Below are 19,071 nucleotides of genomic sequence, written 5' to 3'. Positions count from 1 at the left end.
GGCGGAGGAGTGTGGGCCGCCACAGGCAGCACATTTTTTTACTGTGTTGGGGCAGACCGTGTAGCGGTGTCCGGGGTTGCCGCACAGGGAGCAGGTGTCCTCCTGCGCCTCACACTTGTTGACAGTGTGTCCGTAGTGCTGGCATTTGTAACAGCGTTTCGGTCTGCAGTAGGCTCGTCCTGGCGAGATGTCGCAGCACCACCCACCTATCCGGGTACATCGCCTACTCCCTCATGCAAGCGGTGTTTAAGCCACTGCATCTTTCCCCCCTTCTAAAACTCACTTCTATCCTCCCTTTATCCTTCCCCTGAACCTTCTTCCCCCCTGTCACTAGCCATTAGTCAGTCAGTCAGTCGTCAGACGCCTCTAGGGGTTGCACTCTTTGTCAAGGATACATTAAAATGTTGTATTAATAATTCAATAAAGGGTGAAATAGGAACCGAGTCTGTGTGGGTAGAAATCACGGAAGGAAGAGAAAAACTAATTATGGGAGTGATTTACAGGCCCCCAAGTCTTGGCAAAGAAGCAGCTCAGCCCATATGGCAGGAAATGAGTAGGGCAGCAAAATATAACAACCTATGCATTATGGGGGATTTCAACTTCAGAAATATTGACTGGGACAACATTGTAGGCGACTATAAATCTGAAGACTTCCTAGACGCAGTACAGGATAATTTTTTTAAACAACTAATTACAGAACCTACTAGAGGTGACAATATATTAGACCTCGTATTAACAAATAAAGAAAATATTATCAGAGATATCACAGTAGGGGAAGAACTAGGTAACAGTGATCACAGCGAAATCAGGTTCACCCTAAATTGGGAAACGAAAAACAATGACAATATGGTCAGAGTCCCAAACTTTCGGTTGGTGGATTATCAGGGGTTAAGAAGGTACCTAGGTGAAGTCACCTGGGAACAGTCACGTCAGTTCCCAGTAGGAAGGGGTGAGGTCATAGATGACACAACAATTGATCATGACTATAATATATTCACTAGTATACTACATAAAGCACAAGAACAAAATATACCATACAGAAAAATTAGGTCAAATAAGAATGAGCCAAGGTGGATGACCAGAAAACTTAAACATGACATAGGAATAAAGAAAGGAATATATAAGAAATTAAAGGGAGGGGAGGAGCAGCTCAGAAACAGGTATAATGAACTATCTAGGAATGTTAAGAAAAATGTGAGGAAAGCAAAGAGAGGCTATGAAATCAAAATAGCAAGAGAATCCAAGGCGAATCCCAAGGGATTTTTCCAGGTATATAGGACAAAGGTCAAGGACAAAGTTGGGCCTTTAAGGTCAGGGAGGGGAGAATTGATAAATGGCAGTGAGAAATAAGCAAAGCATTGAACAGCTACTTCTTATCAGTTTTCACAGAAGAAATTTGCGATGAAATTCCAGAGGTGGAACTGATATTTAAGGGAAAGGAAGAAGAGAAATTAAAGAATATCACTATCAGAAAACAGGATGTTCTTAAGACGATAAATAAACTATAGAAAACAAAATCCCCTGGGCCGGATGAAATTTTCCCTCGAGTCTTGAAAGAGTGCAGGGAACAGATTAGCGGACCCCTCGTAAACTTATATACAAAATCATTAGACACTGGAGTTGTGCCAGACTTGTGGAAACAGGCAAATGTAGTACCCATATTCAAAAAGGGAGACAGCATCAGCTTCAAATTACCGGCCGATCAGTTTGACGTCAGTAGTGGGGAAATTTCTTGAATCAATTATAGCAGATAGCATCCGATCGCATCTAGAGAAAAGCAAATTAATCTACGACTCGCAAAATGGGTTTACAAAGGGAAAATCTTGTCTAACAAATCTGCTAACGTTTTTAAGGAAAGTCTTCGAGGTAGTTGATAATGACGAAAATTAAGATGTTATTTACTTAGACTTTAACAAAGCATTTGACAGAGTACTGCATCAGAGGCTTCTGAGAAAAGTTAAGGCTCATGGTATCGAGGGGAACGTTTTAAATTGGATAAAATCATGGCTCACCGATAGAACGCAGAGGGTCAGCGTAGATGGTGTTAAATCTGAGTGGGGCCGTGTAACCAGTGGGGTTCCCCAGGGGTCAGTACTAGGCCCACTCTTGTTCATAATCTACATAAACGATTTAGATACTGGGATCAGCAGTGACATAAGCAAGTTTGCGGATGACACCAAAATAGGGCGGCAAATTAATTCAGGGCAGGATGCAAATGCATTACAGGAGGATCTAAATAAACTGCAGGGGTGGTCTGAAAAATGGCAAATGAAATTCAACACCAGCAAGTGCAGCGTACTTAATATTGGAAGAACAAATACTTATAATGTATACAGCCTTAACAACATCAACCTAGAGAAGTCGACTTGTGAAAGAGACCTAGGGGTACTTGTAAGCCCGGACTTACGGCCTAGAAAACAGTGCGTTAATGTTCGAAATAAGGCAAACAGAGTATTGGGTTTTATATCTAGAAGTGTAAGTAACAAGAGTGCAGAGGTCTTATTGCAACTATATCTTGCGCTAGTCAGGCCGCACCTCGATTATGCGGTCCAGTTCTGGTGCCCCTATTATAGAATGGATATAAATTCACTAGAGTCCGTGCAGCGAAGAATGACAAAAATGATTCCGGGACTTAGAAACCTTCCATATCAGGGTAGGTTAAAGAAACTTAACTTGCATTCCCTAGAAAGACGAAGAGTGCTGGAAGATATGATAGAAGTATTTAAGTGGGTGAAAGGAATCAATAAACGGGATATAGATAAAGTTCTTATAATATCCGAGCAGGATAGGACTCGGAGCAACGGATTCAAGTTGGATAAGTTTAGGTTTAGGAGGGAGATAGGAAGAAACTGGTTCACAAATAGGGTGGTGGACGAGTGGAACAAGCTTAGCAACTTTGTAGTAAGTGCGGGAACTCTGGAAAGTTTCAAAAGGAGGCTAGATAGATTCATGGATAATAGAGAGTGGTAGTAATTCTCGACAGGAGCTGCCATGCACAGGCCAACCGGCCTATTGCAGAGTCCTTATTTTCTTATGTTCTTATGTTGCTTACAATACAAAGTAAATCATAACAAAAATGATGGCATACATTGTAAATTCTAAAATCACTTAATTTAAGACAAAAGAAGAAATAGAATGACAATACAGTAAATGAAAGTAAAAAACAATAAGTCATCCGGTAAATAAAATGTTGCAAATATCAAGTTTAACACCGTTCGTATCGGCGGGCGTTCCTAAGTCAGGGACCCCCTGTATTATAATATTATAGTTTATACAGTTTTAACATTAAAAATTATTTTAGAATATCTTTCACGCCATTCCGATACATTTCATCAACATTTGCAATAAGATACAAACAATAAAGAAGGTAAACAGATAAACGAACCCTGTAATATGTGTTATGCAGCATTATTGTGTAGCCACATCTTAGTGACTAGGACTGAACTACACCTGTACGGGAACCGGCAACCAAGGTAGTCCACGGTTTCACGCCCGTGATTATGGTGCTGCGATGACACATTTACATTATGACATCTATTTTTACGGCAGAGCTTTCAGGTATTTTACTTGCCCTCAAGGTTATTTTTACCCATCATCATAACAATTTTACAGTATTTAGTGATTCTTGCAGTGCTCTTCAGGCCTTAGCTAGTGTCTCATCGCCCTATCCCTTGGTTATGGGAGACTACTTTGGCCCATCTCCGCATTGGTCACACACGACTGACACATGTTATTTTAATGGAGAGGGCGCCCCCTACTCATTGTGACGATTGACTGGTCCCATTGACTGTTCAGCACCTCCTGGTGGACTGCTCCAGTCTCAGAGATCTTTATCGCAAAAACTCTCCCAGTGCGGGGGGGCGGGAGGGGAGGGGAGACTGGTGCTGATGGAGGGAGTGGGAAGCCTGGGAAGGGATGTCCTCTCCTTTGTGGAGGAGGCCAGCCTTCTATACAAGCTTTGAGTTTTATCACTAACGTTTAAATGTTTTTTATGAAAGTTTTATGCTATTTATTATTTATGTTTTTACCATGAATTATTTGGTTTTAGTCTTCTATGCTTTAATTTTAATTCGGCGTCATATGACCTAAGCTGCTACGTCGCCAGGGATGTAATTACCACAATCAATCAATCAATCGTACCTGTGCCCCCACACATTCCCAGGGCGTGATACGTTCATGTGAGGTAACTGTTCCTTACGGGTGAACCACCAACTATTAAGGTTTTCTTACCATCAGAACCTTATCTTTATCTTTCTTATCATCTAGTTCGTCCTCCCAGAAACCTTGTCACCCCTCATTAAGCGATTTTCCACCGCTTGGCAATACTGTGTATCCCAGACTCGCCCAGCCTCATCTTCTCCTCCCTCAGCTTCACATTATCTTGCTTCACCTTCACAAGCTCAGCCCTCAGAAAGGCACAGAGCTGTTCTCAAGTCGCACTAGACATGGCTACATCACTTGGATATTCCCAGGAGCTAACTTGATGCAATATGTCTTCTAGAGGTCCTTCGTCACGACCCATCTCTTGAAATTCTGATTTTTTTTCTCAACTTTGCCAATTGCCACATGGCTCATATGTAATAGTCTCCAGGATGTCTTGGAGCCAGCAGGCTTGGTCTGAGGTATTTGTTTGTCCACCAATAGTTCGCTTTACTCTTTGATATTCAGGGTTGTATCAACAATATTATCTAATCAATAAATCAGGCCAGTCAATACTCATTGTCTTTCTCATTCTGCTGTAATCACCACTGTAATATTTGAACCTTGGGATATCCTCGCCATTTACCAAGTAACAATTAAATCTGAAGAACAACATCACGTGATGGCTAGTGTTAACAGGGGCTATATGTTCCAACTGTGCGGTTTAGGGTGCTTGTTCACCTCTACAGATATTGTGAGTCGGATCTTTAAAGGGTCGGAAAAGGAGATTTTGTCTCCCAGAGCTTCTGCAAAACGTTGTAGGATTATTAAAGTTATTGATAAAAAGTTTCCATACATAAAGTCCCCCTTGAAGGAGGTGGCTGGAGTTGAGCACCGTTGCGTGGTCTTTTGGTGCTCTTAAATTTATTTGGTTTAATAAACTAAAGTCCGGAATCTGTAAATACATTTAATAACGATTAAGTCTCTTCCTATCCGCTTAATTTTACACCATTTCGATTCTTCAAAAACATTGTTCCCTGCATCCTCAACTGATTGACTTTAAGGTTCTTTCTAGTATAAATAACCTCACCCCTCGTACAGGTTGCCTCAGAGAAGTTTGTAAATGAGTCAAATGATATACTTCTATATTAAACTCGCAATCCTCCGATCGATCCTCCTTTTCCGCAACACTTATTACATCAGGTTAATGGGATTTTAAGTAGGGGTTTAAACTCTGAACATGATAGTGAGTCTGGCTTCATTTTAATCTCAACAGCTGCCTCATTTACCCTGTTCATCATATTATTAAGGGTGTGGCCATATAAATAATTATTTATACATTACATGCTTCCTTCTGAGTAGGAGGTCGTGGGTCTTGGGGATGAATCACTGTTCCTATTGTTCATTCCTCTAGTTCTGCATCGGTGCACTTAACTCCACTACTTTCATATAACATCACCAGATTTCGTCCCCGTTTTTCGTAAAATGTTCTCTTTTCTGCTTCAAGGTTGGATTCTCTGCTAAATTTTTCGCTTCTCCTGTCGAATAATATACCACCTTTTCCCCTCATTTACTACTGTGATACCGAGGAGGCGTGGCTTATTGTCCTATTTTTTCTCCAGCTTTATAATTTCATTTGGGGCAACTGACATATTCAGAGCCCCTATACAAATATTCTGAAATCTCATCTTGTCATGTGTTTTCCTATTTTCACCTTTGTCTGATTGACTCGCAGAGACTCCATAAATGATTGTATTGTTCCTAGCGTTCCTTCTTTCCCATATCAGTACTCTCTTTAATCTTCTCAATGCTCTTTTGCAAAGCCCCTAGCTGCTACCTGACCTGTTCTGACCCTACATCCACTCAACTGCCATTTGTGGCCTTGTCGCAACCTAGGCATAACTTCTCGACTACTGTAAGTTCTCTGTCTTATCAACTGCTTCTTCAACCTTATTGACGGTATTTTTTCAACTAACTTAAGTTTGGCAACCGCCAAGGATCCAGCTTCCTCATTTTTTAATCTATATTTTTCTTTCCTTAATGATTTGCAACAGCCTCGTTGGCTTTGGTATCACGATTAGCTTTGTCAAATTCAACAGTATCCTTTATCCCTTGCCCTCCCCAACTTCACAATGCTTGCAAAATTGCTCCTCACAGTACAGTAGCTGCAGGCCAGCAACACCCCCTATTGGATCAGGGGCTGCACACTATGGGGTAAGGGGCTTAGAAAGTTGCAAATATATATTTTATAGATTAGAGTGTCGAGTGGTATACAATGTTGGCTAGAGAGCCAGGAATGTTTTTAGAAGTATAAATGTATTGTAAACACTGGAACAGCTTGGGGATTCATCCCCTTGATCCCTAATGGGTCACTGCTATTGCATCCCTCATGAATGGAATTGGAGTTTCAAAAACGAACCCTCTGACATCAAAGCTGCATACAGACCAGCTTTGCAGCTCACTAAAAACATCTCCTACCTCCTCCGACCTATAACTACATTGCTGCTTCTAAGCATCTTCACTAACCTAGCATTAAGGCCATCTTCCAACGAAAACCGTCTTTTTTATAATTTTCGCCATTTGCCAGCTTACTAGCCATTCGGGTGGTTGATCTATCCACTGTTATTACAGGAGGGAACCTGGTGATTATTTTTTTTAAATAATATTCATGTGTTTTTTAATAAATTTTCTTTATAAATGAAATACAACAAACACTTTTCATGGAAATTATTTGTGCTTCTAATGATATAAAGAGCATAGACTGATAATACTTCCATACAAGAACCAAATAAGTATACCTTTTCGAGTCTTCCAAATTTTTGGGTATTTCCATTTAATTAGGAACAGTAATTTTTAGGGTTGCACATTTCTTCTAGTATAGAATATTCTCCTATTATTGGTGAATCTAATAATTTTTGAAAATTGAAAATCGTCCAAAAAATTTGTAGTTTCCATTGTTTTTTTAGTTACAAGCTTTTGAAGATTTACGAGTTGTTGGCACCTGGTGCTCTCCTGATTTCGCACGATATTACTTGCTAGAGAGCAAGGGTATCAAATGGCACTACCTTTATCTTTGTTACCAGGTTTAGAACTCATCACAATGACCCGGATTCGTAAAACTCATTAGAATAACCGAAGTTCATACTCTGAATTTTGTCTACTTTTCTTCTTAGGTGGTTAGGTTAGGTTAGGGAGAACAACAAATAAGATGCCTAATAACAAAATACTGGCCAACAGGTGTTGCCAGATGAATCATTTCATAGTTTTAATAAATAATACAATTATAGCAATAAACCAATTATATAATTTTCTCATAATACTCTCGAATATCAGTAAACATGTCTAACTTAACCCAACCAGAGAAACCAGAAGGACCTGACCAAACCTCCTATGCAGGGGTGCTCCTCGGCCCTGTGGACCCCCCCCCCCCCACTGTGTGTAAACCTAACCAAACTTTACCTAACCAAAAGTTAGCTGATGAATAAAGTGATGCCTCCTGAAGGACAAAGTGGTTCAGTATGGTGTTAGGATCTTTAAGATGAGCCTGGAACATGTACCGAGAAAAATAATGGTGGTAATGCTCTCGCTTATTGGTGGCACGAAGCACCCAATTTTTTATTTCCTTCCAGAGACATTCTATATTTTACATATGAACGCCAGTATTTGGATCCATGAAGTTCTCACTTCGGTTTACAGTCGCTCATTACCAGCAGTGGTTACTGGAAGAGTGATGATTATTTTCCATTTTTTCCAAATTTCAGAATAAGTTAACTGTAAAGGTCTTAGCTCTTCTTACAACTGAATCAGATTCTTTGACTTTTCACTTTTATTAGAAAAGTGTCTTTTGGCAACAGAAATTTAGGAATGTAAAAGGATTTCATCTTCACCGATGCTCTGATACGAGTGTGTGATAGAATTAAGTTTCCCAAATTTAAAAAAAGTCTCTTGAATTACAGTCAAAGGGCGAAATAGCTGTCAAAAGGGGCCTGTTTTCTGAGAAGCGCCTATCAAGTTCTGAAATAAACCTGTCTTATATGGAAAAATAGTCTATTTGACTTTCATTGCAAGAGTGAAAGATGTGCTGCCAGAAACCTCAACATTACTTTTCCTAATGGTTGTGTCTATGAGAAAATGTTTGAGAAGTGAGGACACCTTCTGAATTCGTTGTGATCTTCCCTCATTTTGAGCAAATGTTACTAAATGTGTCACCAGTGTGAATGTTAAATGACTAGGCAAAAGTCTTGGCTGTATCAAACAAACTAGAGACAGCATTGTCATTTCTCATATTTAGTAATTCATTCCTCGTGGACTCAATGAGAGAACATGCAACAGAAATTAGAATTTCATGTGACTGAAGCTGTTCTGAGAGACTATTAGTAGCACTAAGAATTTGTTCTACAATATGAAGATTAACACCCCAACCCCCTGTAAGCCAGTTCATTATATGAGTAATCCACAAAATGTGAGGTGCTTTTTTTAAGAAATTATAATTTGACCGTGGAGGCCCCCCTGGTGAGCTTGAGGGGTGGGGGGAGGGGCGTCTGCCCCTCACGCCCCCCCCCCCCCTCGAGGTGGCCATGCCGGGGGAAGGAGGCTAGTGGCCTGTGTAGGATCCCTCCACTGTTCTTAATAATTTTGTCAAGGGCTACTGTATTTTGAAGCCCAATACTGTCCTTGATTCCACAGCTTGGGCTGGTATACCGTTCCACAGGTCTACCACCCTCTGTGTGAAAAAATATTTCCTTATATTCGTCTGCATCATAGCTTGACGAGCTTGTAGTTATGTCCTCTCGTGTTGGTGCCCCGGGTTCACATTTTCCATCCCTTTCAGGATTTTAAGTGTTTCAATGAGATCTACCCTATTGTGTCTTGTCTGAAGGGTTGTTAGTCCTAAGGCCCTCAGTCTACTTGGATAATCGAGATGACATAGTTCCGGAACCATCTTAGTTGCCCTGGGACATACTTGAGATTTGTGCAGTCAAAGGAACATTTTCCTATCTTTATAATTCTCAAATCTCGATTTTTCGCCTTCAGTGAATGGTGTTGGTGAATGGATTGGTGGTACAACGGTAATGCGCGTATCTGTTACCGATATTTCAATGGATCGAGCATAGATGCACGTGAGAATGGTGTTATCCAGTGTGACAAAGAAAACATCACAGGTTTCGCAGCCTCCGGTTTATCCCTGTACTAACACTGAATAGACCTACCACCTGAACGGCTAGTAGGCTGATAAGTGTTGAAAAAAAAACGCTTAGATCTTTCTCCATGTCGACAGTATCCAGGAAAGTGTTATTAACAGAATAGTTGTGATTAGGGTTGTTGTATCTTACGTGTAGGGTCTCGCATTTCGTAAAGTTAAAGAGCATTTGCCAGTCTCGAAACCACTTGAACAGATTGTAGTGGACGTCTCCCCTACAACTGCGTATCCGCATTCTGATGCGCCGCCGTATCCTAGCAACCAAGCGAGCGGCGACAGCAGATGTTACCATAACCTAGCAACGGAACTAGAGACCGGCGACTTTCTTGGGTTTTCCCAACATGACTCATAGAGGACTCACGGCTGCTGGGTATATAAGCTTTGTCTCTCCATTGAGATTCATTCTGGTCTCTCTTCTTGAACAAGCAACACCTCCTCCAGCAAGCTCCACGCTGTCAGCATTCATTCAACCAGGAGGCCAGCAACAGGCAACATCTTCTCTAACGAAGCTCCTGCACATCTACCTCCTCCAACACGCTACTCACCGAACGTCTCTACTGAGCAGCTCCTCACCACATGGCACCTCCAGCACCAGGCTGTCTATCATATAACTTATATTATACAAGAAAACCACCTTAGAGTTTCCATCCATCCTGAGTGCTAGACTACATTATACCACGAATTCCTACAAGTTCATGCAAGTCTTTCTGCATTGTTGCGACATCGTCTTGACTTTCTGCCTTATGGCTAACTTATAGCTAGAAAGATTTAAAGAGATGAATCTTTCATATCTGTAGGATACCATTTTTTGACTCGGTGATGCCTACCTGACGATGTTACACCTTTGGAGAGCTACCTCTCACTAGCTCTTTAGAGATACTCACCCAAGATAACAGACACAGCAAGATGGCATAAGAACCTCCTCGGGCTCGATGGCATTACTTCCCACTATGAGCATCCTTTTGTATACATACTTCTGGCGACACACTGCTGTTGTAGATCCCTGAATTGGCATCCCAAAGTTGCAGTTACTGCCATCCCTGAGGAAAAAATAATTAATTTGGTCTTGCTATCAACTAAAAATGCACAGTAACACCAAAATTCCTATTCTATACAGTGAAGATGCTGAAGGGTTGGTAGTTGTCTTTTCATCACGTCTCCTACAATCTATGGCAAAATTAGTTCTCTTGACTGTACTGTTCAATTAAACCAGTAAATAAATAAATAAATAAGTAAATAAATAAATAAATAAATAAATATATATATATATATATATATATATATATATATATATATATATATATATATATATATATATATATATATATATATATATATAACAAAGAGGAGAACCAGGGAAAACACAAACATCTTGACTAAGTTGGGTTTCTTTAATCACTAACGTTTCGGAAAAAATCATTTTCCATCATCAGAGCCTAGAAAACAAAAAGTTTTGAAAAAGTCAAAATATATATATATATATATATATATATATATATATATATATATATATATATATATATATATATATATATATATATATATATATATATATATATATATATATATATATGGCCCAGAGGATGATGCCAGATATTGCCAAGTGTTCAGACAATTTTGTCCTCAACTGTGCATCTTGCTCACTGCGACAACAACCTGTGATACACTATTACACTGCCCTGCATAGTTTTTGAGGTTTGTGTATTATTAAGCTTTTCTGGGTGTATTTTGCATTCTGATCACAAAAATGTTATCCATTTTGCTCAATCAGGTCAGAATTTTGTGCTATAGCATTTTAAGCGGAGATTCAGGTAAAATATTGGCATTTTTCGCTCAAAATGGGGTCCTCATATTCGTTCATTAAAAAAATCATCCGAGACATTGGCAAGCCTCACAGAAAAGATTTCGGTCAGTTTTAATGCCCTTACGATGCATTTAAATACACCCACGTGCTCGCCGGCCATTTAAATGTCCGCCGTGACGCAAAGGAAAAGAGTATATGTCCGTGTTTTTTTACATATATTTTTTCACAATTAAATTTCTTTTTCATCTGGTGGTACATGGCATGTTTCCTCTGTCTGTGGGATAGTCGAGCAGACAAGCAGCACTACATGCAACGTGACTGGCCTGCAAGAAGTGGACTTACTCCAGGTTCTCACAATGTTGTTGCCCATGCTCTGGTGAATCCGCAGAACATTCTTCTTCCGCCACTGCACATCAAGCTCGGTCTGTTCAAAAACTTTGTAAAGGCACTGGACAAAAAAAGCCAGGCTTTCAATTTTCTGAAAGAAAAATTTCCAAAAGTCAGTGAGGCAAAGCTGAATGCAGGAATTTTTGATGGCCCTCAGATCAGAGAGCTTTTCAAAGATCCCAAGTTTGATTGCAGCATGGATGTAAATGAGAAGAAAGCCTGGCATGCCTTTAAGTCTATTGTCTCCAATTTTCTTGGCAACTACAGAAGTCCAGAGTATGAACAAGTTGTTGAGGACCTACTTCTGAGCTACAAAGTTCTTGGTGCACGCATGTCCATCAAGATGCACTTCCTCAGCTCCCACTTGGATTACTTTCCAGAGAACTGTGGTGATGTGAGTGAGGAACAAGGAGAACGCTTCCATCAAGATATCCGTGTAATGGAGGAGCGGTACCAGGGTCGCTGGGATATCAACATGCTCGCCGACTACTGTTGGTGTCTGAAACGGGACGCCCCAGACACCAACCACCAAAGAAATTCTCTGCGACAGCCATTTATGCATGTCTAACTGTAAAGGCATCTATGTAGTTGACATATTTTGGTCCTATGTGTTGTGGTTACATTTCTTATGATATATTTTGCATAAAAATTTTGACATCATATTTAAGAATTTCGATTTTTTCCTAATTCCCATAGCATAAAAATCTGACCTGATTGGGCAAAATGAATGGCATTTTTGGAATCAGCACGCAAAATACATAAAGAATCAGCTAAGAAACCCCACACCTCATGAATTTTTTTTCAAATGCAGCCCAGTGTTATATATATATATATATATATATATATATATATATATATATATATATATATATATATATATATATATATAAAATAATAAATATAATTCCTATAATTTTATGAATAAAGATATAGGGGAGAAGCTTTGGCTTACCGAATGTCCCCCCAATTTAGCCTTTGTTCTATCGTCGGTATGTTGATGACACTTTTTTAATTTTCAGATCACTTGATCACGTCCCTATGTTCCTAAATTATTTAAATTCGAAACATGGCAACCTCAAATTTACCTGTGAATTGGAAAAATAAAATATTCTTCCATTCCTTGATGTTAATATCCACCGTCTTCATCATAGTTTCGAGACGCCTTATACAGAAAACCAACTTTCACTGGTTTGAGTTAAAAATTTTCATCTTTTATTCCTCTTAATTACAAACGTAATCTAGTACGTACTCTTACCAACAGAGCCTTCAATATATGTTCAAGCTATTTCCACTTGGATATTGAACTAAAATACATAATGGAACTACTCTTTAACAATGGTTTCCCTAAGAGATTTACAGACACTTATATTGGCAAAACCCTTAATAGGTTTTTTAGTCCCACACAGCCTCAAATCCACACTGTCCCTAAATATTCTATCTATTTCACCATCCCGTACACAGGCCCACTCAGTTTCTCCCTTAGAAAAAAACTTAAGAAGCTTTTCAATGAGTTCTATCCACAAATTTCTCTTAGACTAATCTTTAAAACCCAGAGTTCAATTAAGAAATTCTTAAAATTTAAAGACACTGTAGTGGATACTCTCACCACAAGCGGAACCGTCTAGACTCGCGGCGGAGTTCAGCCAACCGCCGAGTTTCTCTGACAAGCCTCGTCATCCTAGACTCGCGGGGGGAGAGCCACCTGCGACTCTTACTTCTGGTGGCCGTGTATATAAGCTCCCAGTCTCACCGTGAATTCGACATTCTACCTAGAGCCCTGCAACACGCAACACCTCCTCTAAAGAAGCTCCTGCACAGCAACTCCTCTACCACGCAGCAACTCTCCAGTACCAGACTATCTCCAGTACTAGACTATTTTGTATATAATATATTTTATCACGAAACCCCACAAATGGTGATCCCTGGAGAAACGCACTCACACAGGATGGAGGAGAAACGGATCACTCTCCCAGTCTTCAATCACAACATTGAAGACTGGCTTATCCACACGGAGGCAGCTCTCATTGGCTCTACAGCTACAGATAAACAGAAGTACGTCGCCCTGGTCTGTTCCCTGACCACAGAAGTCGCCACACAAGTTGCAGAAGTCATCACCAACCCTCCAGCTGACATCAAATTCGCAGCTCTACGAGATGCTTTCAAGAGACGATACCAGCGGCCTGACACCAGTCTCCTGCAACACCTATCCGCCTTCTCCCTCAGTGTTACGAACCCCGCCACCAATTGTCATGATCTACCTACCCAGCACTACGAACCACGCCATCTATTGTCTTGATCTTCCTACCCAGCACCACGAGCAACGCCATCTAGGGACGAAACACGAGTATGACTCGTCTTAGTTACCACCCCCGGGTTTCCCTTCTCCATATCCTGGTTGTTGCGTCACCTCCTCAAAGTCTTCTTTGTCAGCTCCAATTCGAGGAGAGAGCAGTACACTCTGGGAAGTGACCACAGGATCACCTATCCTGGAAACCTACGGCACAGTGACTACCTACCGTCTTCTACAATACTCAGCCTTACTGGTCAGCCATCTCAGCTCCTCACTTAAGTATTTGTAATCTTGTATTGCCTCCCCCACGTCCACTTGCTTCAAAATTGTTTATGTTGTATTAATATGTATATACTGTTAATGTTTAGGTTAAGTATGGTTTAGGGTAATTTATAGGAAGCTGAATATTTTGTTAAGGAATTTATGGTACTTTATTATACACAACGAAAACTCGCATCCTTTGTCTACCCTTTTATAGTCCGATTGTCTTTTTGTTTTTTTGTTGCCTGTTGGGATCTGGGTAGACTTTTAACTATATTCTAAATCCCCAACTCGTAACACTTGTTTATTAAGTGTTCAAGGCACAAACGTGAGATTTTAGGACTGGTCTACCCTGGAAATCGTTGTGTGCTGTTGATCACTTAGTGTGAATAAAAAATAGTAATGGAAAGGTAGAAGAAGAATTAGAGTCAGAAGGATGGCGTGGAGTTAAGGGTTATAAGAGGGAAGGTGGCAAACACAGAAGTAATGGTGAGAAGTGTGGGTAAAGGACCTATGGTGAAAAGGGGAAAATGGCCGTGTGCTGTCTGTAAGAGCGTTGTTGATAGTAATTCAATAATGTGAAGTTTGTGAAATGGGTATACAAGAGGTGCAGAGGGTAAATGGCAGAGTGCAAGGTGATGTTGACTTCAAATGTGCTGTATGTGTAGGTAATCGTGTGGTCTTATGAAGGCTGAAATTTTTTTTCACTGGGACATATCTTTGGACCGTGCCGATGAGTTCTGCTGGAGGTGGTTTCGAATTTATCTCTGTTGCAAGAGTCAGAAGTGACTGGAAGAAGTTTACGGAGCTGTTGCCTTTGTTGACAGTGAGAGGTCCTTTTCTTCAGGATAAAGGAAATGCAGTTTATGTACTTATGTAAGTTTATGTAAGTGGCGCATTGCAATGTGGCTGTGAAACATAGGCTGCTAAAAAGGATGGCATATGTAGACTTGAATGAACTGAGAAATGACCTTCGAAATAAGAACCTTATGAGACCAAGCAACCTGGAAAGTTGCCATCAGGTAACTACAGCTGTCCCACGCAGGTGTAAAAAAAATGACCATAAAACGGTTATTATAATATTATTGTGTATCTACTATAAGTGTCTTCCCTCACATTATTGTGTTCTCTTGAATTTTTATGCGTTTTCCCATATTACTGTGCCATCTATAGAATTATACGCAAATCCCGATATTATTGTTCCCTTTATATTATTGTGCATCCCCCCATTTTATTATGCATACTCCCATATTATTGTGCTTCCCCCATATGTGTGCTTCCCGTAGTTTTCTGGGTTTGTCAACAAACTGTCTGTGTGCTACCTGAAAGCCATGATAACTATAGCATAACTGTTCACCAGGGCTGCTATAGTATGCACGTTGGTATGCTCTGCAAACGAACACTCAGTAAGTGAATGGGGCTCCGATGAATCTTCCAGGTGGTTCGACCATGATAAAAATTCCTCAGAAGACTGTAACATTGAGAATTGATGATATAAGCACACAATTTATCTCTCTCCCACTCTCTGACTTCCAGATGGAGGTAGAGAAAAATAGAAAACAATTTCGCAAAGGTAAATCAGCGTAAAGACCTTCTGTGGTAAGCATAAACCACTAAAATAGTGACATTCCATTCTGACTTCAATTTAGATACTATTTAAAGTATATAAATAAGGAACAAGAAAATATAAAACTTGTATCCAAAGTACTCCAGACACGGAAGACACACCCACTCTGACCACTCAACTATGGAACAAGGACAGATCGTCTAACAACGTAACTAATCCACCATCCCAAGTTCGTTCACAACAAATATGGATGATAAAAGTGTATATGGATCTAATCCCAGTTTATAAGGAACAATAATATTGTGACATATTTTACAGAAGGAGTTCAACTCGAATGAACCCATCCATTAACAAGGTAATTTTTTTGCAAGTTCTTTCCTTTTTCTGAACACCTCTGTATACAGATTGAAATAACCTTAAGCACGCAATGTATTATTAACTTAACTTCAGCTTAAAACGATATATGAGTAAGGAGTATGAATGGCATATTTGATCTAGTCTAGATAGAAAATAAATAGTCTGTGTTAGCTTCAAAATATTATACAATATATGGAAAATGTACGATAGTCCATTCATTTTTTCTTCAAATAAGTGAATGATACTATCAATATGTGCACAAACATGAAATACCCTGCACTCACCTCGTGCAATTTTCAACTAGAATTACTCTGGAGGAATTAAAAAAAACAAATACTTACTTGATGCATTTCTCAACTTTGATTGCTTGCTCGACATCTTGCTGATTGACAACAAAGACCCAATCATTCTTTGGTGTTTTGCCACGCATAGGGTAGATGATTGTTTCCTGTGCCTGGCACACTGGGGACTCCTGCGTTGAGCCCACTCTAAGGGTCGGTATCTTCGGCCCCTGGGAGGGACGAGGGGACTGTGGGATAAGAAAATCGTTTTACCTTTCAAATATGAACAAAAACTTCTATCTAACTCTGCGATCTATATTAGTCCATTAGAATCTGGCTGAACCCAGAAGTTGTTGGTACTCTAGGGTATTTTAATGGATTTGTAATAATCCGAGTCATAAGTATCAGATCCAGGTGATGGCACTTTCCCAGCAATAAGCAACTTTCGTATTTTGCGTAAATCCAAGATAGCCGTCGGACAAACTGGGTCATATAGGAAAATGGCCATAACTACAGATAAGAAGATGCTAGAAAGATGCTTTTGGTGTCTACATAAGGGTTTCCAGGTGCCATTGAAGCTGTCAAAATATGATTTTCATAGTTGTCAAGTTACAGAAATTTATTAATTGAAAAACTAGAACTTTTCACTTGTCAAGCCAAACATGAATATAACTCATAAACGAAATATATATGTTTATATCTTGATCATTTGATCAATGCCACCATGTAGCTTATTGATTTTATGGCTGTACAATGATAATTAAAATCCATATGTATTGAGAAGAATACTGCTTAATTAATAAAAATCATTACAATGTTTTCAATACAAGATGCTGTCTCGTAATATCTAGGATTCACCTCTTTATCTCTTAAAGCATGAACGAATAACTAAAGCCTCAACCAAAGATCAGTAAGCATAAGGGTCGAGTTCAATGTTTTCCACACCATTCGCCCCGCTAGCCAAATCACTTTCATCTTCAACATCAGACTCCATTGCTGCATTACTCTCCATTCTCTTCATGCTTCGTGAGCGGGGTGTGGCAGTCATCTGAATTCGCGCAGTGGAAGTAGCTGGTGCATTACAGGACTGCGGCGAAGTCGCTGCAGTTGGCCTAAGGGCACGCCTTCCCTTCAGCCCCTTCGGCTCTGCAATGGCAGCTGATGATTTTCAAGAGGTCGGGAGGTACAGGTGGTCCTGTGGAGATCACGGACAAAGGTGTCCCATTGACCATCTCCCAGCTGAAGTCAATTATGTTGAGGGAGGGGCGCTCTGCTTGTCAGTTGCCTTCCACAACAGCACCTGAAGATAAGCCCTCAACATGTGGATTCTGAGATTTTCATCAGTGGGAGGGAGTGACTTCAGCTGGGGTGGTTTGCCACTCTTCTTAGTGTATAGGGCGTCTCATTGTGGTGCAGTTGGGCTGACTGCATAGTGCAGCAAAGAACTTCTGACCAACCACCAGCAGCCCCGGTTCTGTAGCAGTCTCCTCACCGAGAGCAGTGTAAAGCCCGGGGAAGTTGCCTTCCTGCAGTTGTTTGATCGCCTGACCTTCTTTTTCCTGTATGGATAATCTGTGACAGCGTGCATCTCGAGCAGCTGCATCTCTCCATCTGCACTTGAGCCGTGGGCTAGAACTTCCACACACAGAATATGAGGAGGACAAACACGTCCGTGTCATCGCTAAGCATGCGGATGGTTGCCTTGCTCTCAAGCGCTACCTGGATGACATGGCTCACCATTTTCACGTCTGCCTCGTCATGGCAACATGGCAAATAAGACCCCCATCTTCTCCGACCATCAGTATGTAGACGTCTGTGGCACAAGCGCAAAGTAGATGCGAGAAAAGTCTTTTATTGCTCTTGCTCTTCATGATGACCCCTCGAGTTGGGAGTGGAGTTGTGAGGGTAGGATTTTACTCTTTAGTCCTGGCCAGCGCGACGTTCCCTCTAGTGGTCTTCAGCGGAGTCACCACCATACTGTTGGAAGATGACCTGAACAGGGATCCCGCTGAATAACTGTAGTATTTTTGTCATACTTGTAGCCACTGTAGATGCTGTGCAACCACGTGCCCAAACGATATGATACAAAGAGTGTTGAGCATCGACGATGACCACATCAGGTTGGCTGGGCTGCTTTGTCTTAATGTCGATCTTTTTCACAAGAGTTGCCTTGTTCCCTTCCCGGAGATAGCCACCACATTCTTCTATAATGGACGGTGGGTTACCACAGAGCTCGTAACAGAAAACGGGCGATAGGCTGAGGGCACGAGTTTGTCCAACAATCAGCAAATGGCTCAACAATGTCTTCATGTCGTAGAATCGAAGATGCCTTTGGTGCCGACCTTGACAACTCTCTTCACAATTTCCATAGTCTTTACCTTCCCATTATTAGGAGTGTGGAAGCCAGCAGCCAGGGAGTTCGAACACTTACGGCTCTAGGTATTACTTTCTATTCGTTCATGCTTTAAGAGATAAAGAGGTGAATCCTAGATATTAAGAGACACCATCTTGAATTGAATTTTTTTTTTTACGGGGATTGGCCCACCCGAGCACAGGTCAACGACCCACATCGGGGCCTGGGGAGCAAAAAAAAAAAGAATAGAGAAATTAAAAATCGAAAAGGAAAAGGTTATATTAATCTACACCACGAAGATGCCGGAAAACCAGCTTTTTAAAGTGAGACAGATTGTCTGATTATGGAAACGCAGAAGAAGGCAGAGCATTCCACAGTTTGGCTGTGTGAGGAAAAAAGGAAGTACTATAATGGGTTATTCTAGTGTGACC

General features: G+C 40.6%; 1 protein-coding gene across 2 annotated transcripts in view; it reads right to left on the bottom strand.

The window, feature by feature from the left end:
* Positions 1-19,071, bottom strand: part of LOC121880078 (protein spaetzle-like) — a 35,721-nt gene that overhangs the window by 5,183 nt on the left and 11,467 nt on the right. For both annotated transcript variants that reach the window (XR_006091490.1, XM_042387087.1), the window contains exons 2-3: positions 16,348-16,535; positions 10,225-10,380 (exon numbers count right to left, since the gene is read on the bottom strand). Coding sequence is in view for 1 of the 2 variants with exons in the window: in XM_042387087.1 (XP_042243021.1) it covers positions 10,225-10,380; positions 16,348-16,535 (344 nt within the window). In the remaining variant the exon portion in view is untranslated. The remainder of the gene's footprint in view (positions 1-10,224; positions 10,381-16,347; positions 16,536-19,071) is intronic.

The sequence above is a fragment of the Homarus americanus genome, unplaced genomic scaffold (assembly GCF_018991925.1).
Source record: "Homarus americanus isolate GMGI-L3 unplaced genomic scaffold, GMGI_Hamer_2.0 scaffold30108, whole genome shotgun sequence".
NCBI classification, from domain to species: domain Eukaryota; kingdom Metazoa; phylum Arthropoda; class Malacostraca; order Decapoda; family Nephropidae; genus Homarus; species Homarus americanus.
This window is presented reverse-complemented; position numbering and strand designations above follow the sequence as displayed.